The sequence below is a fragment of the Barbus barbus genome (assembly GCF_936440315.1).
Source record: "Barbus barbus genome assembly, chromosome: 29".
Classification (NCBI taxonomy): Eukaryota; Metazoa; Chordata; class Actinopteri; order Cypriniformes; family Cyprinidae; genus Barbus; species Barbus barbus.
Window position 1 is genome coordinate 26,654,952 of NC_136757.1, and position 25,550 is coordinate 26,680,501.

At 34.4% G+C, this 25,550-nt stretch overlaps 1 protein-coding gene across 1 annotated transcript in view; it reads left to right on the plus strand.

Annotated features, from left to right (window-relative positions):
- Positions 1 to 8,201: 8,201 nt before the first annotated feature.
- The window catches only part of LOC306849414 (dedicator of cytokinesis protein 5-like), a 59,482-nt gene continuing 42,133 nt past the window's right edge, over positions 8,202 to 25,550 (plus strand). Inside the window, exons 1-12 of the mRNA XM_079384409.1 lie at positions 8,202 to 8,347; positions 14,611 to 14,694; positions 16,790 to 16,830; positions 16,950 to 17,005; positions 17,740 to 17,836; positions 18,008 to 18,156; positions 18,392 to 18,527; positions 19,620 to 19,777; positions 20,028 to 20,109; positions 20,639 to 20,768; positions 23,322 to 23,394; positions 23,593 to 23,735. Of these exons, the coding sequence (XP_079240535.1) occupies positions 8,305 to 8,347; positions 14,611 to 14,694; positions 16,790 to 16,830; positions 16,950 to 17,005; positions 17,740 to 17,836; positions 18,008 to 18,156; positions 18,392 to 18,527; positions 19,620 to 19,777; positions 20,028 to 20,109; positions 20,639 to 20,768; positions 23,322 to 23,394; positions 23,593 to 23,735 (1,192 nt within the window). The 5' untranslated portion in view covers positions 8,202 to 8,304. The remainder of the gene's footprint in view (positions 8,348 to 14,610; positions 14,695 to 16,789; positions 16,831 to 16,949; positions 17,006 to 17,739; positions 17,837 to 18,007; positions 18,157 to 18,391; positions 18,528 to 19,619; positions 19,778 to 20,027; positions 20,110 to 20,638; positions 20,769 to 23,321; positions 23,395 to 23,592; positions 23,736 to 25,550) is intronic.

The following is a 25,550-nucleotide window of genomic DNA, read 5'->3' on the forward strand; positions in this document are numbered from 1 at the left end:
GATGTATTGAGATTAGATTTAGTCACAAACTTTCTTTTCAATCAACAAATGATCTAATAAACAAGAATACACTGAAAAATGTTGGTGCAGGACTTACTACAAAACAATTTTTGCTCAGAAATTGGTAGTAAATTTAAAATAACATTTAATTAAACGTGCAATTTTGAAGTAGAAAGACTTAAATAGTATTTTTTTTTAAAGAAAAAGAAAATGCACTCAAACAATTGAATTAAAAATATATATTTTTTTACAGTGTACTAAGTGTATTCCTTTCATCTGTACTTTGGTGCATTATTTGTTCTGCACTGTTTGTGCTACATTAGACTTGAATCATGTGGCTTTTTAAAGAGACTCTTCCCCACTAGACTCAGGCACAGATGAAAGAGACACAAGAATGAATACGGAACAATGCAAATGTCATTTCATAAATGGATGGAATTTAAAATTCTAATCAATCCCAGTTTTGGATTCCAAAAGCAGACGGTTGCCATAGTTTTGGAGGAGTTAAGAGATAATGCCGTCACATCCATGGAACTGTATCAACCCCATCAGCACTTCCAAGCCCAGAAACGCTGCATTTCCTTGACAAGATTTAAGGTGGAAGTGCTGAGCCTTTGACTTCCACAGAGAGGTTTTAGCTGAAAGATGCTGCTCTGGCCGAAAGCACCGGCCTCGGTCACGCAAGCACTTACGAATTGGATGTGCCTGGCACTGCTGATCAATTCAGTTTAATGGCATGGAAAGCGAGGTGGGGGGCCTGGAAAAGAGGAGAATTTCAATTAGAAAGCATACATGTCCTTTCCTTTTGTAAAGACATCCTGTATTCTCTTTCTTTTTGTTAAACTCGTTTCTCACGATTGTCAAAACAGCACTTGTCAGCAAGAAGCAGATTGCATGCAACCTGAACACGCTTCATGCACTTTTACAAGCAGAGGAAAGGCAGTATTTGCTTTGATTTAAAGCTTTCGCTGCGCTCTGATGCCACACTTCATCAGACGTGCTTCACATGCACCTTCATTCTCTACATTTTTTTTACTTTGCTGCCATTAGTTGAAGTGTATTTTTGCTTTGATGCAACCCGTATCACCGCTGCTCATTTTACCATAAGATAGAAAACCTCTTGCAATGAAAGAACTGAGATGAAAAAAAGGCAATGAGATTAAATGATATGCAAATGAGAAAATCTGGTTCAAAAGTCCCCCTGCAATCTAAAGTCATGAGATTTAAACATGAATTCAAACATTTCTTATCAAATTCTCACAAGAACAATTGATTTGAACTGATGATGAGCTCTGTATACTATTGATTCATGTTTATTTATTATTACTTATACTGTTGGTAATAATACAATAAGGCCCTAACTAACAAAGAGGAATACATTTGTTATAGTACTTTTGTATTTTAATAATGCATTAGTAAATTAACGTTAATATGCTTTAGAAGTATTGTTATAGAAGAAGAAGAAAATAAAATAAAAACTTAATAAATAAAATTTTCAATTTTGGGTGAACTAATGCAGTTAACAAATGGAACATTATTGTAAATGTATTGTATCTTTTCTTTTATTATTTATTAAAATTTCAGGAGAAATATCCAAGACAAAACTGATACTTAAAAGAAACATTTCTCAGAAGTCCCCTGGGCTACAAAAGAGCAACTGAGCAATATTATTTTCCTCTTGGTTGCTATAAAATAAACGATCTACGTAAGATCGACATTTGGCTGAAAATATCTGTTGAACGTGCTATAAATACTAACACAGGGAGGGAACAAACCTCATGACCCTGATAGAAGAATAAGGACCAAGCACTTGATTCTGCTGAGGAAACACATTGATTGTCGAGAAAACTGATATTTTTTAACAGCACAAGCTCAGATTCCTGAGGAGGAGGTTGAGACGAAACCAGTGCGTGATTTGGTTTAGAAATATTAAGATAAAATTGACAGGAAGGATAGAGTATTGTGGAAAATAAATCAATATGATTGTAAAAGGTTATTTGAAAGTGGCAGGAAACATTCAAATCGTAGAAAACCTCTTGTAGCCTACAATGCTGATTTCCATAGAATTGTTTCATCAGTCAGTCAAGTATCCCAAACCCTGCAGTATTTTCATACCTTTAGCCTCTCATTTGATAAAAGCTTACTGTATATAAAACTTCAAAACCTTGCAGATGTGGAGCTCTGAAGTACAATAGCTCCTTCAACTGGACACTTACAGCACTGCTTTACACCAGACTGCTCTTACATTACCAGAGAAATACATCAGACATCTTGTATTATTTAAATATATAGAAATACATTTTGTGTGTCACTCAGTATTTGTTGATGAAATTCTAAAGGCTTTTTTGAACAATATGTAAACCATGACCAGTGATTTGATTTGTAAACACAGACCTCGGCTATACATACAATGCTGTTTTTATTTCTTTCACAATTGTGTTTTTGCCCAAATATTTCTGTCTATTGCAGCTGAATACTTGCTAAAATATGAAAATAATTAGAATAGATAATTGTATGTTTACATATAGACAACAATCCTCTATTTCTAAAATATAAGAATATTTCTTTCCCTAACAATGTTTTTTCTTTTTTTTTCTTAGCAGTACACGGTAAAATATTGCCTCAACATCTTCCTCTGTGAACTGTGTTTGTCGTCTGTTAAACACTTCAGGATACTTTGGCTTTGAGTCTGAAGGTTTTGTGTGCCGGCTAAAGGCCACATTCCTCAGTGATTAGTCAGTTAATGACCGTACAGATCTGGGGGGAAAAAAAATCCAGGACAAAATAACCCTTTCCCCTATTTTTAGAAATTTAACATTATACACAGTTGGCTAAATATATACATTAAATGGCGTTCTGTAATGCTGACAGCTAACAATCACAGGTCAGATTCCATTAAAGCTGTTTGTAACCCAAAGTCCAAAGTAAAAATTTTTTTTTACTTATTATAATAATATTTATATTATAAAATATTTAAATAAATAAATAAATAAATAAATCATACTGCTAATTAAATGAAATAAAATCAAATGTTTAACTAATTAAAATGATGCACAATTGGAAAAAAAATTATATATATATATATATATATATATATATGTGTGTGTGTGTGTATGTATGTATAAATGAAATGTTTTTTTGTTAAAATTTGGTATTCTGTAATGTTGACAGGTTTCAACCATTCATGCTGTTTATGATTCAGAGTCCAAAAAAACAACCAGACATTATATGTAACCTTCAATATAATAATAATAATAATAATAATAATAATAATAATAATAATAATAATAATAATAATAATGAAAGTGACGTGACATGTGGCCAAGTATGGTGACCCATACTCGGAATTTGTGCTCTGCATTTAACCCATCCGTGTGCACACACAGTAGTGAACACACACCCGGAGCAGTTAGTATAATAATAATAATAACCTACTGTTAAATAAAATAAATAAAATAAAATGCGATATTAAATTGGTAGATCTGTGGCATTAATGTTGCCATAATGTTCACTCTTTTGCGCAGTGGTTTTTACCTCAGAATTAGAATATCTGATTTGAATAAAACACTGAGATTAAAGTATTGACTCCGAGAGAACACTAGATGGCACTCTGTCCCTGTCGAAATCAAAGACTTGAGCCTTGAGCCCTTTGGAGGCCTGCTGCGTGAAAGCACATTCTGTGATTGGGCCTGATTCATTCTGTATTTCAGTGCTCTGTTTACATCTGAAGTTCATTAAAGTATTCCACTGATATGATGATGTTCAATTATATTTAAAGGGTACTGAAGTTAAATGTAAAATATTCAGAGCAGTTTTATCTTGTTTTCATTGATGATTGGATCCAGGGGCGTAATGCACTCATTATTTTTGAGGGGCACGAGTTTGGGATGGGGTTTGAGCACTTATGTTTTATTGATTTTTTTCCTTTTTATTCGAAACATTCCCAAACGCATTAACTATATCATGAAATATCTTGATTCTCACCTTTATAGATTATATAGGCGATGGTCAAAGTAACCTAACAATATAATCTGTTAACTATGCAATAACCTGTCTGTTTACTTAGACTAATTAACAGATATGGGTATCATGCCATAACATATTTTAATACGACTGACTTTTATATTTAATGTGAATTTAACATTGAAATTTAATGTAAAAAAAAAAAAGCAAACATTGTAAGTTAGGCTACTAATCATAACACTTTTGTACAGAAAGAGGGCAAAGAACATTTAGCTATAGTATTATCAAAGAATATTTTTACTGACAGTAGAGTTCAGGCACTCTCAAAAACCCCCATTAAATTCACTGAAGCTTTTTACATTATGAAATGAATATCTTACACACATTTGCACACATTTGTTGTTTCCGACAAGAGAATTCGCCAGAAAGAGGTATTCAGTCAGCGAGCAGGTGAAGAAAACACTGGCATTTAGCGATGACTCATCTGAACGCCTCTGATTGGTCATTGCATTCATAAGCTCAACAGAATCGTGTGTGATTGGTTATAATGCGCAGTGCTGTAAAAACACGTCTGTATCTGGCTCAGCACCAGCCAGGGAACACAGATTTGAATTTAGCAGCTGATGATAGACGCACTGAACGTTCGGTGTGATCGTATTAAATATAGAAAATATTAATCTGCTATATTTTTGTCTTTTGGAAGCTGCATTCAAAATCCACTTGGCTCAAAAATCCCCAAAAAACACTTTGAATGGGCATGACGCCTCTGAATGGATATTTTATTTATTTTATTTTTTTTATATAGTTTGCAGGGGCTTAGATTACTTTTAATATCAGGTAAAGTGCTAATTGACATAGCATTCATTACAGTATAGAAACTATTCTGCCTCATGGGACAAAAAAAGTGTTTGTAGTATATAAACAAATCATTATTATTGGTTATTGTCCAGCAGTGTATCTGATTTCTAAGCCAATTAAAAGCTAGAAATAAGAAATGTTTTTTTTTTAAGTTGATTTTTTATGTTTTTTAAAGAAGTGTCTTCTGCTCATAAAGCCTGGATTTATTTGATCCAAAGTAGGCCTACAGCAAAACAGTACAATTATGAAATATTTTCACTATTTAAAATAACTTTTCTATTTGAATATATTTTCAAATGTAAATTACTCCAGTCACACGATCTTTCAGAAATCATTCTAATATTCTGATTTGCTGCTTAAAAAAAACATTTCTTATTATGATGATGTTGAGTAGATTTTTTTCCCAAGTTTCTTTGATGAATAGAAAGTTCAGAAGAATAACATTTATCTGAAATAGACATATTTTGTAACATTATAAATGTCTTTATCATCACTTTTGATCAATTTAAACCACCCTTGCTGAATAAAACTATTAATTTCTGTCATTTCTTTTCCCAAATAAATAAAATAAAATAATAATAACACTGACTCCACACTTTTGAATGGTATAGTGTATAATGTTACAAAAGCTTTTTATTTCAGATAAATGCTGATCTTTGGAGCTTTCTATTCATCAAAGAATCCTGAAAAAAATTACTCAACTGTTTTAAATAATAATAATAATAATAATAATAATTAAAAAAAGTTTTCTTGAGCAGCACATCAGTATATTAGAATGATTTCTGAAGGATGTGATTCTGAACCCTGGAGTGATGATGCTGAAAATTCAGCTTTGATCACAGAAATAAATGACATTTTCCAATATATTCAAATAGAAAGCAGTTGTACATAGTAAAACTGTATTAAATAAATGCAGGCTTGGTGAGCAGAAGAGACTTATTAAAAAACATTATATATATATATCTATATATATTACATTTCTGTCCCCCTCACTTCTGAAACGATGGCTATGCCCCTGATAGTTTGTATTGACTGTTGGGTGGAGTTTGTAAGATTCAGCCAGAGAATTAGCAGCCGAAGTTTCAATTTCAAAAAAAAAAAAAAAAAACTATTTAAAGGAATTACAGCCTATTGACCAAATGTGCTTCACTCGCAGCCGTTTGCTGAATCATCCAAACCTTGAATTGGTACAAAATTGAAGGCAGAACAATAAGCCAGAACTGAATGACAGAATGTTCTCTCAACACATTTTGTTGGCAACAGAGGGTCTCTGTGTTTACAGAAGGATCATGGAGTTTGTTTTGTCCAAATAAAGCGGAGTCACAGAAGTGGCAATTATATGAGGCGGGTAGTTAGTTAAATCCACACTTAAACAGCTGGGGTCCTGCAGGAACCGGGGGGATGGGGAGGTCGGTCCTTCAACGTACAACACTTACTGTATGTTTTCTGTTCTCTTGTTAGATAAAACTATACAGGACCTGTGACACGTCACTGATTGCTTTCTGGTGTCAAAAGCTTGTTTTGCCTATAAACTTACACATGACTACACAAACACACTCACAGAGAGAGAATGAGAAAGAGAGAGAATTGAATTTTAAGGCTACTTTATTTAACAATTTTAACAACAATCCATGCAATGGATCTTAATTAAAATCCACACAAAACACCAAATATATTATTCAATACAACATGAAAAAAATAAGTCATGGTCTATAACAGTGCACAAAACATCTTCATAACTCGATAACTCTTTAAAGCCTTGAATATTATTCACTAATTTATAAAACATAAATTCACGTCTTCTTGCTTTAACTAGACTTCCTTCCCTTCTACTTTTTTCCTTCTAGTTAGAACAATTGCAGTCTTTGCTTGACCAACAATAAAATTTTATAAACGTCCCTTTCTTCTACTTTCTTTCCAATATTTAAAACCATAAATAAAAACAACATTGGAAAAAACAACCTTAAAATCTACAAAAACGTCTTAAAAACAGAAGACTCAATCTATTGCAATACAAAAAAACAATGGAATATTGTTTCTGTATTTTCACAGAAAGGGCACTTACTTTCAACAGATCGATTAATAATGCTTACAAACGCATTCACAGCAACAATTCCATGTATTAGTTTCCATTGTAAGTCTCCAGTAATTCACTCTCCAGAGGGAGAGAGAGAGAGAGGGAGAGAGAGAGAGAGAGAGAGAGAGAGAGGGAGAGGGAGAGAGGGAGAGAGAGAGAGAGAGAGAGGGAGAGGGAGAGAGGGAGAGAGAGAGAGAGAGAGAGATGTAGCAGTTGCTGTAACAATAGAAGATTCCAAACATTCCTTCCCGTCTCATCTCATTCTGGCTCAATTCACTGTCCATGAAAATATTCCAGTAATAATTAAAAAAAAAGATAGCAATTTTTCACCCTGATAAATTGATGGATACTTTTGGGAAACTGTACTAAATAGAAAATGGAAAAATAGGAAAAAAGATAGAAAACACATAATAACTCAGAAAAATAAAAATAAAATCTATAATGAAAGGTTTTAGGCATGAATCCCACAGACTGCATCAAAAGACCAGACTGACTATTTATTAGCAAAGTCAGTGTTAGTTTTATTGTTCATTGTTTCATACATTCATTCATTGCAGGGCTGAGAAAATAAAAAGGTTGGTTTCCTGGGAAACCTTGACACACACACACACACACACAAACAAAGATAAATTTTATGTATAATATGCATGAATCTATCTATCTATCTATCTATCTATCTATCTATCTATCTATCTATCTATCTATCTATCTATCTATCTATCTATCTATCTATCTATCTATCTATCTATCTATCTATCTATCTATCTATCTATCTATCTATCTATCTATCTATCTATCTATCTATCTATCTATCTATCTATCTATCTATCTATCGGCCCTATTAGTTGAACTGAACCGTTGCATAATGGTAACGAGTCATTACTAATGACCTTATCTCCATTCGAATTTTACTATTTAAGTGGTTTATTATTTTTAGTATTTAAAAATGAAAAAGAAATAGTAAACAAACTTTTGAAATTCAAATAACTTAGATTTCACGTGATCACAAACTTTACGGTCTGCTTGTGTGTGTGTGTGTGTGTGTGTGAGAGAGTGTGTGTGTGTGTGTGAGAGAGTGTGAGAGTGTGTGTGAGTGTGTGAGAGTGAGAGTGTGTGTGTGAGTGTGAGAGTGTGTGTGTGAGTGTGTGTGTGTGTGTGTGAGAGAGTGTGTGTGTGAGTGTGAGAGTGTGTGTGTGTGTGTGAGAGTGAGAGTGTGTGTGTGTGTGTGTGTGAGAGTGTGTGTGTGTGTGTGTGAGTGTGAGAGTGAGGGCGCGTCACACACGCGCGCAGCGAGCGGTTCTTTGCGTAACACCGGAACTGTGATGTGCGGACCGCTGCAGCCCTACAACTCCACAACACCATTATTGTTCATATGATTTATTTCACTTCACTCAAGTTTTCCTGCCATGACGCTCTGGATTCCCACTAAAAGAGAGAAATATGGAGTGGGTGAGTGACTTTTGAACGCGCTTTTGTTGTTTTTTACTGATTGTTTCACTCTGGAAAGTCGCGTTCAGCCGCACCTTTACCTGAACACACGCAACACGCTTCTGATACCTGTATGAAAAGTTGTCAGTTATCATACATGAACTACTCAGATGCTTTAACACATCAACAAGATATAGGTTTGTTGACATATTTTGTGAGAGAAGTTTGGATGGGTGTCTCATTGCACTTTCGGGTCACAAACAACATATTTGTTTGACTGTAGTTTGTTTATATGTACACAGTAGAGTGAATGTCGTTCCTGCAGGTTTGACAGGACAATACAATTACAATAAATACAGCAACAGAGCCGCCTGAGTTCCAGTGTTCACAGTCATAAACAGCACCCATATCTGTGCCCATGAGCTCAGGTTAACACACCCATAAACCAAACAGAATGAACTCTTTTCTCTCACACTGCTCAGTGGCTGGGTTGTCTTGCAAATGTGTTTTATTATTGTTTGCGGCATTGTAAGGGCATTTAGATACTGTACATTTGTGGTTAGTTGATATGCTATACTTCCAGTTGCAACCATCCAATTTATGTCACATGCTTCAGTTGAATTTACTGAAATAAATTCTCAGGACAATTATAGTTGTTGCCTGTCAAATTAAATCAACTTCACATGCACTAGATATCATAAAGTAAACGCTCTGCTGGTCTCAAGTAATTTTCAAGTCTTTGTTTTCTTCATGTTTAAAAAAAAAAAAAAAAGCCTTTGAAATAATAGTTATAGAAACTAGTTGTAGAGCAAATCTGACAGCTGACAGCCTTTATATATATTGGATCAAAAAAGTTGATCAAAGTTGTCCTAAGACAAGAATGCATTTTGGTTTTAGGACAACTTTGATGAAAGGTTTTGATGCACTACTGTATATGAGTGCTGTCAAATGATTAATCGCAATTAATTGCATCCAAAATAAAAAGTTTTTGTTTATGTAATATATGTGTGTGTACTGTGTATATTTATTATGTATATATAAATACACACACATACAGTATATATGTTGAAAATATTTACATGCATTTACATGTGTATATTTATGTTTATATAATTTCTATTATATATAAATATATTTCTTTTGATTTTAAATGTATTATTATTTTGTTATTTATTGGAACACTCAATGTACAAATGAATGGTTCGAGTCTTGATTCTTGAATGTGTCAACTGTTTGGACATACTTGACAAAATTTATGATTCTCGTAATAATAATAATAATAAAAAAAAATACTATTTGAAAGTTTGGCCACATTTTTTTCACCTGACAGGCCGAGAATATAGCATTGTGTCATAATGTACATTTTAGATAACAGACTCGGAACACATTTTTATATTTGGACCGCATTTGTTGACTTTTTCTTGCCCTGAGTGCTGCTTCATTTCTGACCCTGCTTGTTGATGTGTATTTATTCTGCTGCTGTGGTGCAATACTGTACTTACTGTTCATGCCAAGAGCGGTCAGCTGGCCAGTTTAACGCACACAGGGATGATTGTTATGGTGGAGCGTTTTTAAGGAATATGTAATCTGTTGGTCAGACATCAAACGGTCTGGTTCATACTGGGCCGATTTTCCCGCCACTGAGGACTTTGACATGCATTTGAGGAATTTGAATTAAAGGTGCTCTTTGCGTCTGGTGAGGAATTGGTAATAAAAACATCCTATTTTGTGCATTTTTTGGTAATATGGACCCTTAATGATGCATTTCTACTGTTATTAAATTGTTATTTTTTTGTAGTTTAAATAATGTAAATGTCTTTGTGTTATATTTCTTTGACAATTAAATTAGAAATAATAATAATAATAATAATAATAAAGCTGATGTGCAAGAGTTTCTAACAGATTTGACAACTTTCTGTCTTCTGATCAATGTAATCAACCTCACCATATTTTTTCCTCTTTTAAAAAGGTCATAGAAACACTAGCATGGAGCAAATGGGAACACAAGTATTAAGTTTCTTGTGGTTTCCATTCACTACTATAGAACTATGACAACTTCCACTTCTGAGAATATTTTTGTTGTGTCATTCATGTTGTTTTTGCACCATAATGTCAGCACTATTTCTCCACAAGGCATTAGTTACACTGTGCGATCACACAACTGCTCTCTGAAATGGTTTATCATTGCACTTGAGCAAAGCGTATGAAAATGCTCATGGCAACATGACAAGTGGCAGTGTGCTAGTGTGTGGCCTGCCTTTCAGTGATGTCATAGATGAGCGCATACAAAGAGCAGTCAGAATGGAGCCTGTTAGCACAGCCCACATCCCAGCATGCACTAGGCCTCAACACTGTGACACCTCTATGGCCCATTTGGCCGAGAGAACAAATCACACGCTCAAATGGTGCCTAGTGTGTGAACTGAATCATTGTCTGTGATGCCTGGACTGTGGCAGTTTTTTTTAAAGTGATAAAATGTCTTAATGTGGTGTTTTTGACTTAAGACACTTTTTTTTAAAATTTTTTTTAGCTGAGCATTTTAAATGTAGCCAGGGGTGATGAAATTCTTTGTGTTTGGCACTCCTTTATGAGGTCTGGATTTGTTTGGGTGTGGATGGGAAGTTTCATGCACCTGCATTATGAATGATTAATCTGAAAGAACCAGACTGAAGTTTGTGGGCTGATATTACGAGTTGCGGAAGTTATGAGATATGGTGGCATTTGCTTTTCTTCACCGTGCTCATAATATGTCAGATTGTAATGAGCTTGTTCTATGGAAACTTAGCCGCAGATTAAACAGAGATGAAAAGTTGCTTCATACTTCTTTGCTGTGAAAAAGAAGCGGACCGATTTATCAGTTGAGTGTGCTTGAGATCTGCAGTGCACTAGTGGAAGCATGTTGTGAAACGTAGCCTCAAGCTTTTCGGTTTATCTACGAGTCTTCATTTGAACTGAACAATGTGCATGCCTGAACAAGGCCTCAACCATTTTCCCTTGGGCTGAGTGTCAGTGTGCTGGAGAGAGTGTGGCATTGAAAAATCATTCTTTTTTTAGCTGTAGCTTATCTTTTTTTATTGTTTAATGCATCAGGGGTTGGAGATATAAAGGGGGGGGTATATATATATATATATATATATATATATATATATATATATATATATATATATATATATATATATATATATATATATGTGTACACTAGGCTGCATTTATTAGAACAAAATTACAGTAAAATCTGTAATATTATGAAACATTATTACAATTCATAATAGCTGTTTTCTATTGTAATAGGCTATATGTTAAAATGTAATTTGTTCCTGTGATCAAGTATCATTATTCCAGTCTTCATTGTCACATGATCCTTCAGAATCATTTTAATATGCTGATTTGCTGATCACTTATCAGTGTTGAAAACAGTTGTGCAGCTTAATATATTTGTGGAAACCAGACTATATCATAAAACATTCATAAGAACATCATTTATTTGAGAGAGAAGCCTTTTGTAACATTATAAATGTCTTTACTGCATCCTTTCTGAATAAAAATGATAAATGCTTTTCTTCTGAACTTGTTATTCATCAAAGAAACCTGAAAAAATTCTACTCGGCTGTTTTCAACATAATAATAATAATAATAAATATTTTTTGAGCAGCAAATCAGAATATTAGAATGATTTCCGAAGGATCATGTGACTGGAGTAATAATGCTAAAAATTCAGCTTTGAAATCACAGGAATAAATTACATTTTAAAATATATTCAAATAGAAAATTTCAAAATTGTACTGTTTTTCCTGTACTTCGGATCAAATAAATGCAGGCTTGGTGAGCAGAAGAAACTTCTTTAAAAAACATGAAAAATCTTACTCTTCTAAAACTTTTGACCGGCAGTGTATGTAGTTTTTTTTTATTTGCTCTCTGAAGATTTGCTGTAATAATCTACTGTTGTCCCTTTTAGCTAGATGATTGCTCAAGTAATCTAAAGAAGTCTATATATTATGTGATATATATTGTGTAGCCCTAGTTAATCTAGATCTCTGGAACTGCTTTTATTTGTATGGTAATTCACTTAATTGTGTTATTATAAATGTCTTTACTGTCACATTTGGGGGTGGGGCTTAGCGACAGGTCATTTTAGCAGTGATTTTTTAAAGTGATCCATGTCTATTGCATTCTTGCATTGATATATGACACTGGACAGTTTATTTAAATGGGTTGATAAACTGGTTTATCACCCACCTCCAATCATTATCAATCATATCAGCCAATAATTTTTCAGTGATTGCACCTGTATCTTTAATGAAATCTAATATGTGTATGAGGAATGAGGATGTTACTCTTCTTAACTCTCTTAGATTGTGTCTTTTGTACACACATACGCTGGTTCGTGTGTGTATTCAGCAGATGGAAAGCAGTGTGGAGGCAGATGCATGGCACGAGGAAATCTTGCACTCCCACCAAGTGTCCTTCAGCACTGAAGAGGGAGGGAAAACTCAGGCCTTCAATCTTGTAGTGTAGACACAGTCTCTCAGGTTCATCTGCAGTTCAACAGCCCAAAAAATGTTACTACTAGTAAGAGGAAAGCACTCGGTGCCTCTTAGTGTGTTCACATTCCACAAATCAGCACTTGCTCTGTGCCCAACATTTCAGATGCTGTTTGTGCAAGCCAATATTGCATCTAATACAGCACAAACTCTCCTCTTGTCTAGTGTAACCCTTACAGCATGGTGAAACTGACTCAGATATGTGTTTTAAGAGGTGTTTTCCAAGGCAAGCATTGCTATTACTATTGGTGACCCTGTTGGAGCGACCCAAACTATGTCTTTATTATATTATACAGACTTTGTGGGCTTTTTTGACTTAGGCACACTGCACGATTGATTGAAATTAGTCCCGTCAAACGATTAATCGCATCCAAAATAAAGTTTTTGTTTACATAATATATGTGTGTGTACTGTGTATATTTGTGTATATATAAATTCACACAAGTAGAGTATATATTTTGAAAATATTTACATGTGTATATATTTATAATATTATAATTTATATTACATATAAATCTATTTAATATACAATAATAAAAAATGTATATTTAATAAACATAAAATTTTTCTGAAATATATACATGCATGTGTGTGTGTGTGTTTATATACATAATAAAGATACATAGAACACACACATATGTACAAAAACTTTTATTTTGGATGCGATTAATCGCAATTAATCGTTTGACAGCACTAACTGAAATGAAACAAAATTGACGATATGGATTAGTACGATTTTGAAATATCAAAGGTTGTGATTGAATTAAATAAATATATGCATATCCATGAATGTAATTTTACAGTTGTGAAGCAATAGAAAAATATTATTTAAATTTTTTTTTCTTAAATACTTGTTTTTTTTTATTTCACAGTAAAACAATAATTCCTATTATTATAATTGTTATTTGTATTTGGTATTTTTATATTTGTATTGACTAATAATAATAAAATCCAAAAGCAATATAAACAATTGTCATATAATTTTTTAAATGATGACATATAACATTGAACTAATTATGATATATAATATCATAATTGTAATATTTATTTGTAAATTTTTAGTATAATAATAATAATAATTATTATTGATGTTATTATTGTTAGGATTAATTACTATTATTATTATTAGTAGTAGTAGTTCACTGTAAAGAAAAAAAAAAGTTGAGCCGACTTAAGTTTAAGGCAACCAGCTTCAGCAGATTGTTTTTTGTTTTCTCAACTTAGTTTTTAGGAAATTTCTCAACTTTTTGTTGTATAAACCTAAAAATCTGCTGAAGCTGGTTGCCTTAAACTTTTAAGTTTGCCCAACTTTCTTTTTTTACAGTGTAGTAGTAATAGTAGTATTTTATGTTCATAGTTATATATAATGACAAAATGTTGACAAATTGTGTGGCTCTACAGACAAGCACAGTAAACTTGGGTTTTTAAAGTTACCCCCCCCAATTCAACTCGCATTATCTTCTAAAAATCTTTTTTTTTTTTAAATTGTAATCTCATCGGGAGTTTGGGTTGCATTTGGCTGTTAGTTTGAAGATCTGAGTCATACCGATAGACGTCAGACATGTCAAGTGGCTGTTTCCCTGCAGAATTTGAGAACTTTCCACTCAAGAACTTGTTCAACAGTTGGTGCGCTGTCATTTTTTTCCCTCTTTCACAGGACAGACAGCAGCCTTGTTGTTTTTTTAATATTTTGGTTTCTCTTTGCTCTCTGCAGTCTGTGACTCCCTTTTGTCTCATTTTCAGCTATCTATAACTATGATGCCAGAGGAGAGCCAGAGCTGAGTCTTCAGGTGGGGGACACGGTACACATACTTGAGACGTTTGAAGGTGAGTGTCGAGTTCCAGCGTGTCTTGACACGTCCACCCACACTTTCTTATAGCGTGTTCACACTTGCACTGAACACATAATCCGGGGTATCCCAGAGTTCTGCTGTAGCTCTGAGAGCTTCATATGTGGCCCTCAACATTCAAATTCAGCAGCATATTTGCTTGCATGCTTTAAAGTGCAATAGTAACAGTTATAACAACAGTTAATTTTACCCAAAGTCCAATATAATGTTAAAATGTCAATGTTTTGACCTTTAAGCTCTGTTTACAGTTGGCCTGAAAGGGATAGTTCACCCCAAAATAAAAATTCTCTCATCATTTACTTACCCTCATGTCATAGCAAAACTGTAAGGATTTTTTCTTCTATGGAAGAGTTAAGATATTTAGAGATAAAAATGTCTCCTATGGGGTCCAGTGTTGTTTGGACACCAGTGTTATTCAAAATATTCAAAAGAAGGCAATTGATATAGGTTTGCAACAGCTTAAGGGTCTAGTAATAATGACAGAGTTAAGGCTCCCATTTATTTGATAAAAAAAGCAGTAAAATATTACAATTTAAATAGCTGTTTTGTGTTTTAATATATTTAAAAAATTTTTAATTGATTAATGCATCGGCTAGAAGTGGAAGATTTAAGAGAAAAAAAACAATGTGTGTGTGTATATGTGTATATTTATATATAGCACTGGCTGTTGTCAGACTCCTTGTGCAAACAAAAATCTCACTGGATTATTACAATTAATTGCAATCTGAATATTTGGAAATGTAAACTGCTATTTCCTATTGACACACTACAGCAAAAGATCAAAATGACTGACTTAAAACCGTTTTTTTTGGCTAGTGAAAATACTAGTTTTCTAATAATTATGGCCACCACTATATATATATATATATATAGTGTATATGTATATGTGTGTGTGTGTTGTACACTACAGTTGCATTTATTACAACAAAATTACAGTAAATTCAATCAGTATTATTGTGAAATATTATTACAATTTCAAATGATTGTTTTCTATTGTAATATATATATTAATGTAATTTATTCCTGTTATACAAAGCTGAATTTTTCATCAATACTCCACACTTCAGTGTCACGTGATCCTTCAGAAATTATTAATATGCTGATACCATAGTACTTTTTTCAGGATTCTTTGATGAATAGAAAGTTCACAAGATGTTTCTCAGTAAATGTCTTGATCAATTTTGTTCTTAAAAAACCTTTGCATTGTAGCATAAACACCATCCTATACCATCAGACTATTCTTTGATGTAGGCAAATCTGCATGTAACTAGATTGTATTTGTAGTGTAAATGCAAATGTGTCCTGATGTGTCTCAGACAACAGTGATGGACCACCTACTCACCTGTCGATCAAGCATTGTGCTAAAACAAAGGTTTTTAAATTAGCTGTCCATGTGCAGCTTTAAGAGAAAACAACAATCTGAACTCAAAATTTCAGTCCTTCTGGGAAAAATAAGTGATGTGCATTCAAGTTATATTCACCTTTCTCTTTTTTTCTACCTGACAACAAATGTTTAAGCACCTGTGCAACAAAATGAGTAGCAAAAGATGTGCGTTGTGTATTTTAGCATTCTTGTTCTGCAAAAGAGGATGCTGGGAAATGTAATTAAAGTCTGTCTCCTCGTAAACTCGCTAAATTAATATTTTTTGGAAAGTCAACACAGTCAACATTCACTAAAAAAACATTATTATTATCATCAGTACCAATCAGCTGCCACCGTGATTATTTAATTTACACGCCCCCAACTCAGAAAGTCATGGCTTAAAGACAATACAGAGTGTCCAGCTGTTGATTATGACATTGCAGTGCTTGCATTCATGTCTCTCCTCTTGTAAATATGATATATATTTTTTTTTTTTTTTTTTAAATATTCCATTTCCTTTTTTAAGAATGGAAAACCTGGTTTTGCTATTTACATCTACCCTAGTTTCTCTAGTGATTTTGTTAACTCTGAGCAAACAGAACATCTGCCTTATTCTGTTAAATAAATAATATCTAGCAGCATCTGCCATGTGGCATCATCTGTCTCAAAGATCTGTTCTTTATTTTCTCTCTCTCTCTCCTTCTCCCAGGGTGGTACCGAGGATACACACTACGACAGAAATCACAAAAGGTGTTGGGATAATTATCATCCTTCTGATAAACTGACAATCTAATCATTACCTGACATTCTGCAGCAGGCGGAATGAATTGTGTGGGTTCTCACAAATGCTTCTTTGTCTTATTTCAAAGGGCATTTTCCCTGCCAACTATATTCATCTGAAAGAAGCGAAAGTTGAGGGAACAGGGTAAGAGGCAGATCACATGTTAATTATGCTCTATAATTCATTAATAACAAAATGTCTATCACTTAATTAAGCATGTGCTGTCAGAGGAGTCTACGGTGACAGTCACCTGCCGTTGGCTTTATAGTTTTGCTCGTTTGCCCTCAGAGACCCACTGTAGCACAATTATAACACTTGTTCAAAGCAGTTAAATAATGCATAATTCATAAACAGGTTAAAATGCTCTCAAATGTATCATAGCAACACATTTGGCAAGAAAATATAGCCTGAATCTTCCAGCATACCAAAGTCACACAACATGGTAACTGTGTTACTGACACACTTGCTGAGTGTTTTGGACCAAATTTAGCAATCTTCTAAGTATGTGTTTGACCTGAAATATTTTTTTCCTCACATCTCAACATGTTTAGTGATAGAATGAATATATATATATATATAACCTGTGTAAATAAGAGGCAGTTTGTTGCAGAAATGTGGACTGAGTTGATTTAGTAAATAATATATAAATTATTTAAAATGACTTTGATGTAGCCTAATGAAAGTTTATTGAGTGTTTTATGGGTGTGCTGACTTAGTTAAGTACAATTACTGGTGGAACTTTGCAACACTAAATGCCTTGATCTGCAATTTTGCAAATGTATCTCCCTCTCCAAGTGTTAAAGAACTGCGAATGACATTTGTGTTTTTGAGAACTTGATTAAAATATGTTTTTCTTCTAACCTTCTGTTGATGCACAGGAAACAAGAGACTGTTGTACCTACAGATTTGCCCTTGGTCCAGGAGCTGGGCACTACGTTACGAGAATGGACACAAATATGGCACAAGCTTTATGTGGTATGTGAACCCACCTGTCTCGCCTTTGCGGTTTGTTTGAGTTCACCTCACTGTCCGTTTCAGCTCAACCCAGAGCTTCCCACGATGTGTTTGTTCAACAAAGACAAATCCCATCCGTAGTGTTTTGTAAGCCATGATATCGTTTTAATCACCTGTTCGTCTGCATACCAGAGCAACAAGACCACGCTGTTCCGGAACGTTCAGCAGATGGCCTACAGCCTGATCGAGTACCGCTCGCAGATTGTGTCCGGCACGCTTCCCAACGATGACCTTGTGGAGCTCAGGAAGAAAGTCACAGCGAAAATCGATTATGGGAACAGGTGCGGTTTGGTTTCCTGTACTTCCTCATGTTGTAACAGATATTTGAATAACTTTTCATTTGAGGGCCCCGATTGTCTGAATTTGTGATTTACTGATGCCATGAAGCATACATTTTGAATTTACCAAATTTAAGTTGCTGGAATGCATTAAAACTGTATGCAGTTGATTATAATAATACGGTGGGGATGTGTTAGTATTCTTGTGTTGTAGAATCTGTCTGTGTCTGTCGCACAGGATTCTGGGGCTTGATTTAGTGGTGCGCGATGAAGCAGGAAACACATTAGACCCCGAACGCACCAGCACGGTCAGTCTGTTTAGGGCTCATGAGTCCGCATCGCACAGTATTGAGGAGAGGATACAGGAGGAGAAGGTAAAACACTTGTTTTTGCTCTGTGCATTATCAATATATATACAGGTCCTTTTCAAAAAATTAGCATATTGTGATAAAGTTGCCAAAATCATCAATATTAAAACAATAAAAGGCTTGAACTACTTCAGTTGTGTTGTAATGAATCTAAAATATATGAAAGTCTAATGTTTATCAGTACATTACAGAAAATAATGAACTTTATCACAATATGCTAATTTTTTGAAAAGGACCTGTATATGCTGGTACTAGGAAAATGTTTTCTTTTTAGTTGCATGATGAAACCCGTGTCCAGAATTAGCACATGACTATTGCCAAATTGGCTTTGATGAGTAATTCAAATAGTTGGCTGGCAACTGTACAAATTCATGGTTCGAACTGGAATGTAAAAATGACAGGAATCGCGGACTGAATCAACGTGATGAAAACGGTCTGCTAAAGAGAAAGAGATATACTGGTTGATTATTTTGCAGTTCTGTTTTGTAAGCAAAATAAGCAAACTATAGCCTATTTATTTGTCAAATATATTTATTAACATTTTATAGTGCGAAACTACCATAGTTAAACAGATAAACAGATGCATAACAAATGTCCCAAAATAACTGATACACATACTGATAGATCATTTGTGCGAAGTTGCATTTAGAGAAGCAGCAAATTAAAATAGAAAACAGTATTTTAAAATATTTGAAAGTAAAAAGTAAAAAAATCTGCTATTGGTGTGGTGTTAAAACCTTGCTTTCTAATTATTAAATATTTTATAATAATTTTTTATGTTTGGTTAGTTGCAAAATTGGTCTCAAAATCTTTTTAAAATCCTAAAACATTACATTTTCATCATAATTTTTACCACAACACTCATAGACTTTCCTCACTTGAGGAAGGTTAAATACTTTTATTTTTTTTTTTCAAATATGCATTTGGTAGACACTTGTATTTAAAGCAACTTGCATTGTGTTTAGGGTGTACATTTTATTAGTTCATGAATTCTCTGCGAATCGACAAATGACCTTGGCATTCAGCACAGTTTTGGTTTTAGAAGGTTCCATTGAACTTTAGTCAAACAGATCATGCATTTTGCTGTTTTTTCGATAGATGCGACTTCAGAACCTGGAGAAGCGGCGTCAGACCCTCTTCAGCAGTGTGCACACGTACAGCCTCCTAATAAATCTCAAAAACTTTGTATGCAACATCGGCGAGGACGCTGAACTCTTCATGTCATTGTACGATCCTGACAAATCTGAATTTATTAGGTGAGTCAGTCTTTCTTTTGAGTCTCTTCTTTTTCTTCTTCTCTATGATGTTTATAAGAAGCAGAAGGAGATTGAAGAATGTGAATGTGTACATATGAATTCCTCACAAGAAGTGTTTGAAATATGTGAATGCTTATTTCTTTGAAAGCTGAAGTACAGCTGTATATATCACAGCTAGGGCCTAGTGAGCGTGTGTCAGTTTCAGTGGAGAAAAAGTAGTTTTTGTGACACATTTTGTCTTGTCTAATAGTGAAAACTTCCTAGTACGGTGGGACAGCACAGGCATGCCGAAAGAGATCGAAAAACTCAACAACCTTCCTGCACTCTTCACGGTAACAAAGAATACTTTTTCCATATGCTACAGTTCAACAATTTAGGTTCCGTAAGATTTTTGAAGAAGTCTCTTATCCTCACCAAGGCTGCATTTATTTGATAAAAAATGCAGCAAAAACAGTTATACTGTGAAATATTATTACAATTAAAAAGAACATTTTTGTATTTGAATGTGTTGAAATGTAATTTATTCCTGTGATGCAAAGCAGAATTTTCAGCATCATTACTCCAGTCTTCAGTGTTAGATGACCCTCATCCAAAATCATTTAATATGCATTTTTTTCAGGATTCTTTGATGAATAGAAAGTTCAAAAGAACAGCTTTTATTTGAAATAGAAATCTTTTATAACATTATAAATGCCTTCACTTCACTTTTGATCAATTTAAGTATTAAAAAAGATTTTGACCCCAAACTTTTGAATGGCAGATCTAAAAATGAGAAAAAAGCATTGGATTTTTTTCTTTGTGCTAATGAAACAATTTGAAGTGCGTCCTGCTGTTCTTTTTCTGTGGCGTCTCTGTGTTTAGGATCTGAGCAGCAGTGACCTCATCAGAGAGCGTCTCTTCCTGGTGTGTCAGATCATCCGTGTGGGCTGCATGGAGCTGAAGGAGGGAAAGAAACACACAGGAGGACTGAGGAGGCCGTTTGGAGTAGCAGGTTCTGGACTTAGAAATAGATTCTTTATTGTTAGTAGATGGTATAACTATAGAGGTTTCCTAGTTGTTCTCTTCATTTCACACTTCATATTTGTCATTTGTTTAGAAACACCAACCAACCAACCAACCAAAAGTAGGAAAAAAGTAATTTTGTGCCACTAGCGTAGTGTTGCAAAATTGCATAGAATTATTTTCAGGCGGATTTTCCAAACACGGCGTTTGCCAGTAGTTGGACAGTCAGTTCTTTTTAAAGGTATATGAGTTTGTTTCTTCATTTGATCAGATTCTGAGAAATTTACATCACTTGCTCATCAATGGATCCTCTGTAGTGAATGGGTGCCGTCAGAATGAGAGTCCATACAGCTGATTAATACATCACAATAATCCACACCACTCCAGTCCAGCAATTAACATCTTGTTAAGTGAAAAGCTGCATGTTTGTAGGAAACAAATCCATCATTAAGGGGTTTTAACTTCAAACTGTTGCTTCTGAACAAAATATGAGTCTCACATCAAAATCCATTGACATATTTGTTTAGGACTGTTTTGAATGTTATTCAGACTTTTTCACTGGAGAAAGCACTGGAGACAGGCCTTATATTTTAGCCACAATTGTTTCTTACAAACATGCAGCTTTTTGCTTCACAAGACATTAACTGATGGACTGGACTGTGATGTTTATATCAGCTGTTTGCACTCTCATTCTGACGGCACCCATTCACTGCAAAGGATCCATTAGTGAGCAAATGATGTAATGCTACATTTCTCCTAACCTGTTCTGATGAACAAACAAATTTGGATGGCCTAAGGGGACATTTTCAGCTAATTTTCATTTTTAGTTGAACTATTCCTTGGAGTTCTTCCACCTCAAAATAACAATTCAGACAGCTTTACAGCTCAAATAACACACATTTTGTTCTACTGACGAATGCATGTAAGTGCTTTAAGAATAACACCACAGACGTTTCTGCCTTTAAGCTGTTCAGCTGTCTTGGCTGTTGGGCTTCAATTCTAAGTGCATTACTCCAAGGGCATTTTTCATCTGTTTTCATGACCTTGAGGGATGAATCAACTTCATTTTGTGCGGTAATAGATTTTAACCCTACAGATGACGTGTGTGTTCACAAAGGTTTAATTGCATCAAGAGAATCACACCATACTGCTTCTTTACTATTTTGATAACAGCAAAATACTCTTATCCTTGTCACTTCAGTGCTACCTCACATTGTCAGATATCTGAGCAAAAGACATTATTTATCCGTATTGCCAGTTTGCTTTTGAAAAGAATGACTTTTTCCAGGGAAGCTCATACAAGGTTTCACATCTTATAGTGTTCTGTTCTATTTTCTTTTTCCTTTTATCACATTTCAGTTTAAAGTTTTCAGTCTTGCAAGTAGCTGAAAGACCAAATGTTACTACTTTTCCTTTTGGTTGAACTCCAAAATGTCATATGAAATGATTACATTATCAATAGATGTTTGTATCAAACCTACAGGCGACCTGTATTTCCTGGTAGTGTTTCCTTTTTGTTTCAAAAGGATGTTGTCAAATGTTTTGACCCTTTTTTTGAGTCACTGTAGGCATTAACGTCAGGTTGAATGCCTGCATTGTATTTTTCAAGATGAAAAAAGCCATTTTTACCATAAGCTTCAAAGACGCATTGCATCATGTTCAGCCTGCAGCTTTTTTAAACCTGAGCACAGGCAACACCCGATTTACCTCGTTGTGAACATGTCTGTCCGAAGTACGAATTTAGAGAGCTAGACATTGCATCTAAAGGAATAGCTCACCCAAAAATGAAAATATGCTAAAAATTTACTCAGGCCATCCAAGATGTGGATGAGTTTGTCTTCATCAGAATAGATTTGGGGAAGTTTAGTATTACATCACACGCTCTCAAATGGATCCCCTATAGTGAATGGGTGCCGTCAGAATTTTAACTTTAAACCATCACTTCTGACCAAAATAGTGGAGAATGCCATAATGAATTTGTCTCTTACAAACATGCATCTTTTCACTTCACAAGCGTTAATTGATGGACTGGAGTGGTGTGGATTGCTTGTGGACTATTGTGATGTTTTTATCAGCTATTTGGACTCTCATTATGACGGCACCCATTCACTGCAGAGGATCCATTGGTGAGTTAGTGATGTAATGCTGAATTTCTCCAAATCTGGTCTAATGAAGAAACAAACTCCTTTACATATTGAATGGCCTGAGTCAATAAAGGACTGTTCTATTAATTTTGATCAAAAGCAATTATTGGTAGCATTTTCACAGAAAAGATGCTGTTGTTTTAGATTTAATAATTGAGGTTCCTACTGACTCGAAATGAATCTCTTATCAGCATCCTAAGAACTGTACAGTAGGAAGGCAAAATGAACAATTTGTGCCACATATCTCGCCTTCGAATACATCTGAAAATAAATACTTTGAAAATGCAAGATATTTGCTCTCCCTCTGAGGGAATGTGAACGATATTGAATGTAGTAATTAAATGTAATGTGTCTGTGGTTCGAATCTGCACTAGCCTCATGTTTCTTTGTGTCTATAGTCATGGATATCACAGATATTGCCCACGGGAAAATTGATGACGATGATAAGCAGTATTTCATCCCCTTTCAACAGTGAGTGTGTCCTTTATGAGATTATAACATCCTTCATTTGCATGATAGTAGTTTCTGTTTTCATGTTTTCTTTGTTCTTTTCCTGCATTATTGTTTATTTTGGGCAGAGTCCATCATACACCGTTACCCCTAGGCTATATTTGTTATAGCCTTTTTTCTTAAATTTTGTCCTTTTCCTTTTGGAATCTCTTTTTCTAGGATTGCCATGGAAACGTACATCCGTCAGAGACAGCTAATCATGTCTCCTCTCATCCCGTCTCGTGTCATTGGCGAGAACGAGCCACTCGTTGCTGTCTTCAACAAGGTCATTGCAACGCGTGAGGTCAACCACAAAGGACAGGGTAAATCCAGACCAAGAGGCCAAAAAATTAATCTTTGCTCTTGTGTTTTTGTCTCTTGGGAGAAATGTGACCTTGTGGAGGTTTCTTGGTTGTAGCTTGAACATTTGGAAAGTTTGAGAGAATGAAAACAGGATCACTTTGATATAGTCAAACTGATTTGCATAGAGACAGAATGAGATGTGAAGATGCATGTCCTCCAGGATGTTTCAGCTGTAAATTTGAATATCGTCCAATTTTAAAAATTCTTAAATTAAAAAAAAAGCCAGTTTCAGTCTGAATTTAATTGGGAAGATTACTATAGCTGTCACTAATGATTATTACCAACTTGACCAGTTTACTAGTGACTTTTTTTTTTGTCACATTTTGGGTCAACTTGGAGTTTTATTCATTTAGTTAATATCACATTTATTGAAAAAATCCTAGAAAACCTCATTACTAATTAAATCAGACATGGTAATGCATTTTTGTACAGTTGATTTTGAACGAAAAAAAAATGTAGTTTTTAAATAATATAGAGCAATTTTTTTTATCTGTGAACAACATGTAAAAGACAATAATACACTTATATTTTAAAGGGGTCATCGGATGCAAAATTCCCTTTCCAAGTTATTTGAACATAAATGTGTGTTTGAGGTGTGTGTACACATCCATCCTATAATTATAAAAATCCACCCAGTGTTCTTTTTTTTAAAAAAATTTTAAAAATTCTATTTTAAAATCTCCTTTCTCAAATCAGGCTTGTTCTGAGGTTCCTGTCAGAATGACATTGTTCTGTACAGACCGCTCCCACAATAGTTGATTGACAAGGCCGTCTTACCTTAGACCCACCCTGAGTGAGCTGAGAGCTGTCCGCCATTGTGTCGACTCCGGTGCAGGTGAAGACAAGAACGTCGCCGATTAAGCGATTTGACGTGTTTTGTTGTTGGATGTAATAATGAATATAGTAGTCGTCATTAACTCCTGACATCTGAGCCGCTGAAGACACAGAGGATAAACGTAACTTTCGCTTTGAAGGGAATGCGCCGATCCCCGATCTACATAAATGCGTCTATGTTCGCCCGAATCATTTGTGATCCAGCCTCGCCATACAGAAGAAGTGAGTATAAGGCTTTTTTTAATGAATCTTTGTAAATCGTCTTTCCTAATAACGTGCTAGTTAGCCAGTTTCGCGGCTGAAGCTTACAGTCTATTCGTCACCCCATGGAAGAGAGGGCCGGGGTCAGCAGAGCTCAATAGCATTTAAAGCAACATGGACTATAATGGCTTGCTACAAACAGAGCTGATTTTGACAGGTTTAAAAAGGTGTCTTTACACTACCATTGATGAATTTTAACCAAAGTATGTTATACACTTTTAATTAAGACCTTAAAGAATCATATCAACTTGTGCAAAATTGGCATCCGATGACCCTTTTAAAGTATTTTAGGAATATGCTGTAAAAATACCCTGCATATTAATTTCAGCATGTACCTCTCATTTTCTATGATTATACGTGATTTTATCGGCTTTAAGACATATTAACACCTTAAAAAAAATCTGTATTGCTCAGCAACTATTTATAATAGTCCCTCAAAGTGAGAATGATGCAATATTCAGACAAAATAATCTTGGACATTGTTTTGCTTGTAAATGCACACATTTAGCTAATGTGTCTTATATTGAGTTTGGAATTTTTATGTTGAGTTGGAACTTAATGCATTACATTTCTTTTTTCTTTCTTTTTTAACCCTTGAAGGATGTATTATTTAAAAAAAAAAAAAAAAAAGTTTTTTTTTTTTTCAATGATTTATTATTTTACACTTTAGTCATTGATTC